The sequence below is a fragment of the Malaclemys terrapin genome, chromosome 8 (genome assembly GCF_027887155.1).
Source record: "Malaclemys terrapin pileata isolate rMalTer1 chromosome 8, rMalTer1.hap1, whole genome shotgun sequence".
Lineage (NCBI taxonomy): Eukaryota > Metazoa > Chordata > Testudines > Emydidae > Malaclemys > Malaclemys terrapin.
The window spans coordinates 32,591,145-32,603,093 of record NC_071512.1 but is presented as its reverse complement, the minus strand read 5'-3'; the positions used below and the strand labels follow the sequence as shown (position 1 = coordinate 32,603,093).

Here is an 11,949-nt window from a genome sequence, read left to right as displayed (position 1 = left end):
CCTACTCAACCATCTCCCCTGGGACTATTGCTAATAGATGTAACCCTGGATAAGCTTTAAACAGCCACCAGTCCAGGAAAAAGAAAGAAAGATGCTAGATAAATATTTCCTTTTTTCTTCTTCCCCTCCAGCCCGCCCCCACCCCCTGCAATAAATGTGTAATTTTTCTCAAAGTGATACTGAACCAAGGTCCAGGATGGGCAATATTCAGTCCTCGGCCAGTGAGAGGTTTAAACTCCAATACCTTGAGACCCCTAATGGCTAAAGATTGGCTCTTATACCATTAAAAAAACAGGAATCCCTCTTAACGGTAGAATAAAGCATTTGTTTCTAACCATGGTAAGTCACAAGATATTCAGCCTTAAATCTGTGATCTGTTTATGTCTGGGGAAACTTGTTTAGTTTATTAGAGGTTTCTAAAATGTAGTTTTTGTAAACTTCCACCCCTGCAGAGGCCTATGCAGTAGCAGTTGGCCGCACTGTACAAAGGGAGTCTGGTTTTAGAGACTAGCACCCTGTTTGAGTAGCCAAGCCGTGCTCTTGGCAAATACATGGAGGGCTGGGGGCAGCAATTCTCCTTCCTAGACTGGGGAGCGACTATGGAACCATTTGGCAGAACTTGCTGCAGCCCAGTAGATGGAGTAGGTTCTTCAGGCCCTGTACACCTGTTCTGTGAGGCAAAGGGTGCAGATGCACCTATACACATACACTGTGCAGGTGTAAATACGTGCGCCCACACATGCATATGTTTTTGGATACCTGTTTGTGTAAACACACACAAACATTTTATATACATCTTTGTGTAAATGCATACAGATACATACAGAGAAAGTGAATATATTATAGTGTCTGGCAGAATATTTTTCCTGGGAAGGAGTTTGGGATAACTGCCTTACTCATATGTGGCTTAGTCATATGTAGATTATGCAGTTCAGCTCAGACAGATGTCAGTACCTCTTTAACCCTCACACACCACTGTAGTATTTTGCTTTATGCCATATTTCAGGGAAAACTTATTTTAGAAATGTGTCCGAGTTTAACATTTTTGTTTTAGACGTGGATTAGTTTTCTTATATCCCAGGCCCAGTGCCTGTAAAACCAAGTGATTTGGGGTACCATCAGAGTATAGGCCCAAAAATTAGAACTTTTTTACCTCTTTAAAAATGTTCCAAGACAACTTTTCTTTGACTTGATAGTTGTGATTACAACCCGGTATCTCACAAACAGGCCAGGTTAGAGGCTAGCCATACACATCACTGGAGATGATGAAATTCCCAGTTTCCAGGATGCTATAATAGGCATTTCTCGCCCTGGTCATTCTCAAGATATTCCACATCTAAACTGTCTCTGGTCCAGTACTGAATGCTGCTTGCCTTGACCATTGGACCATTAGATATTTTCAGTCCTTCCTTTTACCTGATATACATGAAGGATTTGGGGAGAAGGAAATAATTGTGGCAGGATCCATTTGATTTTGTTTTACTGGAATATGTTTGAAAGAGGCTCAGAGGTTTGAGATATTAAACGTGCTCCTGCCTGAGACAGGTTAGAGGGCAGAATGCAGGTGATTGGAGATGCAGTTTATCACCAGGAGCTGCTTGGGACACGTGTCCTTCTCATGTTGTCAGGGGATAGGATTAAGGTTGCACAGGTAACTTTAATGATGGCATTCCTTCACATTTGAAGTGCTTGACTTTACAACCTTAACAATGTTCTTTTAATGTGTGGGGTTTTTTCCCCCCCCATGAAATATGTATATAAATCCCACCTAATGTGTGCCATTAAAAAAACTGCATTCATTGCCCAGGTTGCTGCAGTAACCATAGTAGCTTCCGGTACTTAGAACAGGAGATAATGTGGTGCTGCAATTATTTTAGAGTGGCAAATGTTAACTTTTTTTTAAATGGTGCCCATTAGTTTACCTGACTGAGATCATTTTTGTTATCTCTGAGGTTTTTGCAGAGATCTAAACGCCTTGCTTTTAAGAGCTTTCTTTGCAAGCCTCAGAAGTCACAGATCCATTTTAGTTGCTTATCCATACTATATATTACAGAAAACCTTAGCACATTCGCTCCCTATATATAATAATGATCAATTAGCTACAAGAACTAAATCTAGGAAAGGAGCCTGACCCCGCAGTGCACAGAAACCTTAGGGCTTGCTACTGTGCCTACGAAAAATTCTGTGTATGCTAATAAACTAACTCCACTGCACTTATAGAGGTAGAAAAAGCCCCACCTTCCTACATGGCTGTTATGGATGGACTTCCCATGCAGGAGGATATGCCTATGGCTCCTGCATGAGGTGCAGATTTGATCAGTCAACTGCCCCAGATCTGACACCGGTACTAAGGGATGGCACATGTGTGAGGGATGTTGTTTACATTTATTCTTGGCTGGTTGGTTGTTTCAGCTGTGGAATATGGGTTTTTTATGCGTAGTTAGTAAAGGCTGGTCACCAACTGTCAGAGAGGAAATGAAGCTGCTTGGACTTCGGAGGGAGATGTCTGCCTAGGGCCCCAGGGACAGGCTGCGTATGTCACTTTGGTGGCGATGGGTAGGGTTTTCAAAAGCACTCAGGCTCAGCCTAACTCTGCTCCCAATGAAGTCCATGAAATCACACTCATAGTATGCAGCCATTTAGGACTCTATCCTGCAGCCCTTACTCCCATGCAAGTCGATGGGTGTTTATCTCACAAAGAGTATGGAGTCAGGCCCTCTGCATCTCCAGCATGAACCATGAGTCACCTTGGAGGCCACACCTCTTCCTCACTTCCAGTATGCCCTCTGGCCATGTACACCAAACAGGGATGCCTGGGGGCTGAGCAAAGCCACCCACCGCCTAAGCAGCATGTGGGGTAGTCTAATGCAGGCCCCAGAATCACACCCCAGCATAGCAAGCAGGCAGATTTCAAATGATTTCTTAAGCACTAAAAAGACACAAGTGTGTTTTATTTTAAATAGCTGATCCATATGTCTGCACCAATGTGCTTCTATCCCCCTAGAATATCTGCAGGGTTTCTAAAGCCCTGCTATGCATCCCACAGTAAAAACAAAGTCAGAAAACTACCTGTGCTGATGTCACTCATGCCTGCTAAATACAGCTTGTAAAATTCACACCTTATGTGCCAGATCCTTTGGTAATACTGACCATTAAATTACTAATACTTCTACAAATATAATCCTCATCTCTTTCCCATGTATGTTCAGTGCCTGGCCAGTGATATTCACAGGCCCAGTATTTAAATATAGTTATTTACTAATTCTCCTAATAAATCGAATTAGTGAATATTCTCTGTCTATCGTGGGCTCATTCCTACTCAGATTGGCAGCTGAGCTCTCTGAGAGCAGGACCAAATCCCATTCTCTGTATTGAACTTGAATCACTTGATTATTAATTCCTCATCTACCATTCTTGAAGCATCACTCTGTAGTGTCTACTATTATAAAGGCAACTGACTTAAATAATTTATAGCAGCTTGATCTCTAAAGATCCTGCCCAGAGATCAACTCCGCTCAAGTCCTTTTTAGTGCGTGCCCGCCTCCCCCAGGGTTTTCCCTTCCTGATCAGGTATGAGTAGCTGGTTTTAGTCAGTCCCCCTCCCGAGTTGATCCTTCTGCCCTCCCCGAGGTAGGAACGTGGCCCTGTGGTTTTCGAGTCCTCTCTCTTCCCCCAAGATCAGGCACTCGGCTCTGGCTGCCTTCCCCTTCCCACCCGGAATTCGAAACACACACACACAACAGGAGGCGTTTTTAAAGAAAACGTTTATTTACAGATCTCAGCAAGTACAAAGTATTATACATGGTCGGTGTCAACCCCAGATCTTCTTTATTATGAAACATAAGGCGCTTTCTCTAGAATCGATGGCAAAAGATGTCGGGTTCAGGTGCTGCTTTCTGTGTGCTAAGCTTAGAAGGAGGTTAGGACAAAATAAAGAGTGCGTTGCCTGAAAGGAGCCCTTATTACTATGGTGAATAAATTACAGATGACATTAACTTCACCTGGGACAGATGGAAGCTACTGCTTTTCAGTTTAATAGGCTTTCCTAAGCTAATGAGTCACAAGTTCCATTTAGTTTCCTCTGCTAAGTGATATATATATTTAGAATCTCCTAAAAATAGGGGGAAAATAGCCTTTTGCTCCACAGCCAACATAAATACTTATGTTCCAATTTTGGAATAAATAATCCAGTTATTATATATCCATATTAATAGTGCCCGAAATCTCAATGCAGAAATAAATTAAATTATTTAACACTTCTTACCAAAGAAAAGTGACATTTCCCTTTCCTAACGGGATAGCGATATGAATTTACAAATGGAGCTGATAAAGCGTCCAGTTCTCCAGGATAATACTCTGGTAATTATTTTGTCCTGGGCTATAGAATAACCTGCGAGCGTTACACACCCTCCTGGAAGAAACGGGGTGACGTTAGTAATAGGTCTGGCAATTGCTTTCGCTTCCAGATTATTTCCCCAGCCCCTTTCGGGGAAATGACACCCAGTCTGGCCATCAGAGATCCCGTCTTCCTTCCAGGGCTACCCAGCAAACCCTCTTTGCAAAGTTCATGCACCCGTTCCAGAGGCAAACACTCTCCATGGGTTTGTAAACTCAAGTTTAATCCCCTCCGCAAATTCACTGGGGCAGATTTGGGGGGCACCAGCGATCTCTCCGGGAGCCCTTTGTCCAAGTTTCCGTCTGACAAGCCCAGGATCCCCGGCTTAAAGGAGAAGCGCGTTCACAAAAACATCCCGCAGAGCGACCTAGCTCTAAAGCCACCATCTCGCAGACCACTTGCTGTAGGCGGGAGGCTGCGGACTGGGAACAGTTCGGCGCGGGGGGGAACAGTTAGCCCGATGCTGGCCTCGGCCCACCCCTTGTAGAGACCAGTCATTTCGCTGGAGCAAACTGTCCGCCAAACTCTGCTTCGTGCCCGGCTTAGGTCATGCAGGGAGAGGTGGGGGAGGCGCTGTCTGTCTGTCCTCCCGCCCCGACCCCAAGTCTTTACACGAGCGAGGTAACAGGTGGGATCTTGGAGTTTTCCTCTTCCCAGGGCTGGAGGTTCTGCAGTGCAAAGAGCGAGGAGTTGTGTAGACAGAGGGGGTCGGGCTGGATTGAATCGTTCAAGGATTTCTGGAAAGCGTCGTGTTGGAGTTGGAGCATCAGCCTGCTCGCCTGTTGCCTCTCCGCTTCCCTTTCCTCTGCGGTCTGTCTCCTAAACACACACAACACAGATCAGTTCAGGAGCCCGCAGCTGGCACCCCCCTGCCTGGCTGCCACACGCCTTTGTTTCTCCCCAACCCGGCTCTGCCTCACGTACCATGGGGACAGGAGTCCTGGTGCCCGGCCTGGGCGCCCTGTCTGAATGATTGGGGAGTGAGAGGAGATATTTCTTTTCCTGGGACAGGTGTTTGGTGTCCACCGCCCCCCTTTCCTGAGCCCTTTTCCCCAGATCTTGGGGATGGGGGGGGGGTTCTGCCCAGATAGCCAGGCAGGGATCAAACCAAAACGCGCTCGTTCGGCATTGTGCAAACACAGAGCCGGTTATCCACGCAGCGCCCCAAACAGGGTGCCGGGCGCTTGGCAGCGCCTCCTGGCATCTTCGCCTGGGGTGCTGAGCCCCTCTCCCCACGTGCGCCAGCTCTGCAGCACCCGGCCGGCCCCAAACCACTGGGGCCTCCCTCGTGCTGCAGCGAGATGTTTGGGGCGCACTGCAGTGTCTGCCTCGGGGCCCTGCCCGGGATAGGACAGACCGCTGGCCCCAGCAGCCTGGGCCTCTCCCGAGCCTGCCCCCAACACAACTGCAGCGCAACCCAAACCCTGGCTGGGAATCGGCTCCATACCGGCCACACTGCACTTTCGAGGTGTGTGTACTTAGAGAGCAGCACACCTTGTCTGTTCAGTTTATACACACTGTCTCTCTCACACACCCCATATGTAGATACAGAGACGTATTCTTCTCGTTTAACGCCTGCGTCTCTAACAAGTTGTTCTAACATCTGCCATGCAGCTGCAGAAGGGGAACCTCCGATTTACATGGCGTTAGCCAGGACAAAAGAACCAGCACTGTATCTGTGCTCCCAGAGACAGGACAAAGGGCCCTGCAGCCTCTGTCCCTGGGAAAAATCCTCACTTCATGCTACTACTAAATTAGCATTAGTGCCCTCCATTCTGACATCCCAGTGCCTGCTGTATTTATCAGTCTATTGGGTTTGTGTGCGAAGTGTTGAGATGACATTTCAAAGGTAATTGGCTCATTACCGTTTTTTTCGTGCCACTAATATATATGTCTGAACGTCTCGCTCGGTTTATGGCATTATTATCGATACTCTTCGGTAACTACAATAATTGCTGCAAGGCTTGAAATTTCCTTACATCTGACCGCAATCGCTTAAAAATATCATAACCCCAGTTATAAGAAACCAATAATTTTGTAAGCAATATTATATATAGTGGGTAAAACTATTAGCTACGAATTGTGGGTGTTTATTGCTCTAATTCAGGATGTTTCATGCTAACATGCAAGAGAAAGGGCTGTACTTTGGGAATTTATTTCCATTTTAAACAGGTAAAAATATCCCGAACACAACCCGGCCCTTTACACCAGAAAACGAACACATATTCTTCCAAATAATATTTCAATCGAATTGCGCGAGAAGATTTTTGGAGGAATCTAATTACAGACACAGGGTATTTCCGAAAGTTATTTTATACGGCAGATAATTACATCAAATCCCATATTTTCTACGTGTTGAAAATAAAGGAGGCAAGCCAATTAGCAAACACAGGATGCACCATAATCCATCGCCTTGAATGTTCTATTTTCTATTTTTCAGACCAGCTGCGAATGGATAAAAAGTGCATTCATATTTTCTGATGAAATCATCTAAAACCACTTTCCTGCAGTGAAGATTTCGAGTGAAATGTTGCTGGTTTAAAATCTTAATTAAAAGGGTTGTTCACCTATATTTCATCCTGGAGAGAGGGGAAAAAAAGGAAACCAAAACAGATCATTTTTCTTGGTCCTTCTGTAATCAGGACAAAGCAAGTGACATTTTTAGAGATAATTTTCCTGCTACGAATTACCTTCGTCAATTTTTAATATAAAGAAACGGAAAATCAGGGTATGGAGCCACTTTCTAGATGTTTACGTTCATATAGTCTTAATAACGGGACGAAGAACAACGGTCTTTACTTCGTTTAGGGACGGGCTAATAATATGTCCTGCTTTGGTTTAGCGAAATGTCACATTTTTTAAAACAGCCCGACTCTAAATCCGCCGCGCCAGGGACGCCCGGCAATTTCTACAATTCAGACCAGCTGGTTTCTCGGTATTAAATCGTTTTTGGGCGAAGTTGAACAGCAAAATATCCTTTCTTTATGCAATGTCTTTCCCTGCGTCTAATGCAGGAGGTTCGCCCTTTTAGCAGGTGTAGAGGTGACAGCGCTTCTCCCTGCCTGCAGATCTACCAATTTTGATATCTGCCTTTGCCAGGCGGGCATGGCATAAAAGTGGAGAATACACCTCGCCTGGGGCCCATTTTTACCCCTCGTTAGCTTTCAAGGATCTGCCCGATTCCCCGGAAGAAGACCCGCCCGGACCCTGGCAGTTACTGCGGGAAAGATGGAGCTTTCGCTTTGCAAGGAGCAAACGGACAGAGATACACCGAGCAGAACCGGGGCTAGATGGGGAGCGGCCGCAGCTGAGCCTGGGGCCAGGAGTAGGAGAAAGAAACCCTGCTGCCCTCCATGGAAATGAGGCGGGCAGGAAAGGGAGGGAGGGGGAAAGGGGCAGCCAGGGACTTTGGGGAGATGGGAGTAGGCAGAGGGGGGAGGAGTGGGGAGGGGAGAGGGAGGTAATTGGGAGCTGGCAGGTGGGGCGGGGCGGGGCGGAGGGGGACATAGGAAAGGTAAGTCAGGGGCAATAAGAAGAGGGCGCAGGAGTTACATGGGGGGAGCCAGGAACAGAAGCCCAGAGGAGGGCAAAGGTCCCGGGAGGGGCTCACCCAGCTAGGCCCGGACTCACCGCCATTTGGTCCGCCTGTTCTGGAACCAGGTCTTGACCTGCGCGTCCGTCATCTTGAGGGACTTGGCGAGCGCCGCCCTCTCGGCCGAGGCCAGGTACTTCTGCCGATGGAAGCGCTTCTCCAGCTCGCAGATCTGCACCCGGGAGAAGGAGGTGCGCGGCTTCTTGCGCTTGGGCGGGGTGCGGTTCTGGTAGGGGTGCCCGATCCGCCGGGTGACGGTGAAGGGGGTGAGCGCGGCCGCCGCTGCCCGGGGGACAAACAGAACCGCAGGTGAGAGCCCAGCACCCCCTGCCAGTCCTGCCCTCTGCCCCCAGGCCGGCTGCTCCCTCCAGGCAATCGCCATAGAGCGAGAGTCCTGCTCAGGCTGCAGGGCCTGGTCGGGATCGGCAGCCCAGGAGCAGGGCACAGGGCACGGCCCTGGGAAGGGAGAGCAGAGCTCCCAGGACACGGGAGGAACCAGGATTTGGGTTCTTATTGTATTAAGGAGAGAAGGGGCTGCATGGGCTTCCCATCCCCAGGGGTATGGAGCACATCCCTCTTCATTTTAATGTCGGGGTTTTCGTCTTTTCTCTCCTCTTTCCCAAAAACAAAACTAGAATTTCTCCAGGGGGCGGGGAGATCCTTGCCAATGCTCTGCTCTAAGTATTACACTTTATTTACCCCCCCCCCCATCACTTCATCGTCCACAGATACAGTAGCCAAACCTGCAAGAAGATGTGCAATGTTCAGAGCATTTGCTTCAGATTATATTCTGTATCTGGCGCTCAGTTTCCCCACTTCTCTCTCTCTTTAAAATCGAATCCTCTTTATTTACACCCATTTAAATGCTAATCGCCGTTATTATCATCCAAGGTTTAGATTCTTCAGGACACACTGTCTAATCGGATTATGGATGGGGATTACTGGAGTTCCTCCACTCCATTTCCACCCCTCTTTGATTGTGATTAAAAACGAGATCTGGGCAATTAGATTTTCTGAATGGAAATTTCAGAGCGATCCAGAACCGGCTGCAATGTCTGTTCTGCCAGCAGTGATACGGGAATAACTAACGCGCAGTTCCTGTGTGTTTGTCTGTCCTTACTGCATCTGATGGCCACACAACCCATACAAGGTTGCTGGTCAGTTAGTGCAGGGATATGCAATCGTTACAGTGGGCACAAAAACTGTAACGAACATTTATTTCTCTTAATTAGTGGGTTCAAGGTAATGCTTCCTACCCTCGCCCCAAAGAAGCTAACCCACTATTTTTAAAAGCTTTTCCTTTTCTGCGCCAGGTGCAGTAACGGATGTGGGGGCTCTAATAACCTGGAAGGGTAAAACCCAGACACATTTTTATGCTGTTTTAGTGCAGTTTGGCTGTAGCAGAAAACTTCTTGGTAAAACGAGACTCTCAGGGTCGTGTTAAAAATCAGCCCTTACCTGTGAATCTGTCCTTTACGAATCTCCTGCTGCTCTCCATCCAAGGGAAGTTGAGGCTGCCAAGGCTGGGTACAGCTGGCATAGCTGGGATGGCACTAGAAATTGGAGGTGGCACAGCCCCAGGGATGGGTCTGTGAGCTGGCACCCTGATCACTCCAGCTGGAGCCAAGCTCAGATTCACACTGTAAGATCCAGAGTCTTCAAAAGGCGCCCCGATGCCAGGGAAGGAAGCTGGAAGGGAAGGATAAGGGGCACTTGTTCTGCTCACAGGGCTTCCCAGGTAATTTGTGTTGTCTGATCCTCTGGGGGCAGGCTGGGAAGAGTTTTCCTGATCAGAACTATTTAAAATCTGATCAATTCCAAAGCTGATGGGTTCGTGTTGATGCTGGGTCTGTGTGTTCGTTGGCTGATCCATCCTTGGTGAATAGAAATATTGGCTCAAAACTGTATGAATTCCCCTATAAAACGCTCGCTTTCCTTTACAGTAGATCCATGTAGGTCCTGGTGTATGTCAGACTGAAACTTTGCCAAGAGTGGTCCAGCCCGACAGGCTCTGTGTCATCTTTTTTGAACCAAACCTTGAGTTTCTGCTTCTAATTTCTGTCCTGCAGCTGCCATTGGACGCAATAAACAAGCCTCTCTCCTCCCATTGGCTCCCGGATTTCAATAAAGGCCTAATTCATTGAAATAGGAGCTTAGGGACTGTTCCAAGGTGACATCATTTTAACAAACGAACAATAGGTCAAATTTATTAGCTAAGATAATGTGTGGCGGATATTACAATAGCATCTGAGATTGTTGTCCTTAGAAATTAGCGATTTGAAATTTAACAAAGCTTTGCAATTACGAGGCATTCCCCTCCCCCCTTGTTTATTACCTAACATGCTAGTTGTACAGAATTCCAGGATGGGAATGACAAAACAGCCTCTCCCCCTCGGTGGATTAATTTAGAATGTAATGTAACTCTTTCCTATTGTTTCTGTTTATAAATATTATGCAGCGTGTAAACACCTTACTGAGATGCAGAGAAGAGTTTTGCTGGATGTTTACCTGCTCATCGGCTCTGGTTATGGTGCTAGTAGAACTTGAGCTATTTTTAAAAAAAGCAAAGGGGGGAAAGAATGGATTCCTGGGTTTTGCAGCCCAGAGTTTGGTCCCTTTTTCTCCCACATTTTTCTTTTTGGTGCTTTTTAATTCTCAGTATATTAAGCACCACTTCAGGGAACTCTCCTGAAATCTTACCCCGTTGCGATTTATCTGAAGCTGGAAAGGGACATGCTCGCCAATTTTTCCCCCCCATGGATTCCTTATGAGAGGTCATTAAACATATGCCCACAGAACGCTGCCTTTTTGGAACTACGCTTACCCGTTGGAAAAAGAGCGAGCTCTCAGACCTGGACTTGGGTTCGTGTAGATTGCAAACCCCACGGGTGAGCGCGGGTCAGAGGAGAAACACAGCCCCTAGGAATCTTGGTTTGAAAGGGATTTTTGCAAACTGTGAATTTAGTTTAAATTTACCTCTGGAGGGGAGGGGAATCCAATTCAGGAACTAAATGGGAAACATTTCTCCCTGTCTATTAACTGTATTTTGTGTGTGTTTACATTGCAACTAATTAATTACTATAGGGCCTCCGGCTTTCCCCCTATGTTTGTGTTTTTACAAATTCCAAACATAATTATTTTAGTTTTCAATAGCCTATTTCTTTCTCTGTTTGACCGGCCGGCCCAATATTTGCGTGGGGCTGCCTCTCTTGGAGATAAAATTAAAGGCGCGGGGGAGGGGAACAATGTAAAATACACAGAGATTCCGTTTTGGATTAATTTACGTCAACAAACTTATTGCCGTACACGACTGTTAAGTGAGTTTGTAGACGCTCCCTAACGTCCAAATTGGACTAAAGGCGTTAAAAATTAAATAACGTTCAAATGCATTTACTTAGTTTCCCTTTTATAAAGGGAAATGAAAACAGGGAATAGAATTTTCCTTTTAATAGAATGTAATAGTATTTGATCAGCACCTGTTAGGGCTGATGTTGTGATTTCAGAAAGCAGCGACAAGGAGAGAGTTTATTAGTTTTTAAAGCTTAGGATTCAATTACCGCAACAAACTGAATAATTTAAATGGCAGCAGTAAATGCAAACAGACCTGTGGAGTTATCGGACTTATTGCACCGAAATGCTGAAGAATAGGGAGGGCAAGAAAGGAAAATAAATTAAAAGCAGGGTTGTGTTCTTTTTTAAACAAACAAAACCAACCAACGAAATAAAAAAACAACCCTCCAATATTTGTTTCCTAAACTATATCCTAACTGATCAATTTTGCTCAATGACAAGGTTGGAGGATTTCCCCACATCTCATGATCCTAATATGTAGAGCTTAAAAAACAAAACACAACCCCTATTTTATTGTAGGGGTATTTTGTATTCATTTTTTTTTCCGTTTCAAATCTCCGAGGTTGTTTTTGTTTGTTTGTTTTGTTGTTGTTGTTTTTGGTTTTTTTTG

The 11,949-nt window shown here is 46.1% G+C and overlaps 1 protein-coding gene across 1 annotated transcript; it reads right to left on the bottom strand.

Annotated features, from left to right (window-relative positions):
- Positions 1–3,776: 3,776 nt before the first annotated feature.
- On the bottom strand, positions 3,777–9,982 carry TLX3 (T cell leukemia homeobox 3). Its single transcript, XM_054038053.1, has 3 exons — positions 9,447–9,982; positions 8,027–8,270; positions 3,777–5,215 (listed from the first exon to the last, which is right to left on the bottom strand). Exons 1-3 carry the CDS (start codon positions 9,859–9,861, stop codon positions 5,005–5,007), a joined length of 870 nt encoding a protein of 289 aa, XP_053894028.1. The 5' UTR covers positions 9,862–9,982; the 3' UTR covers positions 3,777–5,004.
- Positions 9,983–11,949: the final 1,967 nt, after the last annotated feature.

What these genes read in the sequence shown, in the direction of transcription:
- TLX3 (XM_054038053.1), bottom strand. Translation starts at nt 9,861, where the DNA reads ATGGATCAGCCAACGAACACACAGACCCAGCATCAACACGAACCCATC. An exon ending in CGTAAAGGACAGATTCACAG is followed by an intron (nt 8,271 to 9,446) that starts GTAAGGGCTGAT and finishes TCCCCCGGGCAG; the next exon opens with CGGCGGCCGCGCTCACCCCC. An exon ending in AACAGGCGGACCAAATGGCG is followed by an intron (nt 5,216 to 8,026) that starts GTGAGTCCGGGC and finishes GTGTGTGTTTAG; the next exon opens with GAGACAGACCGCAGAGGAAA.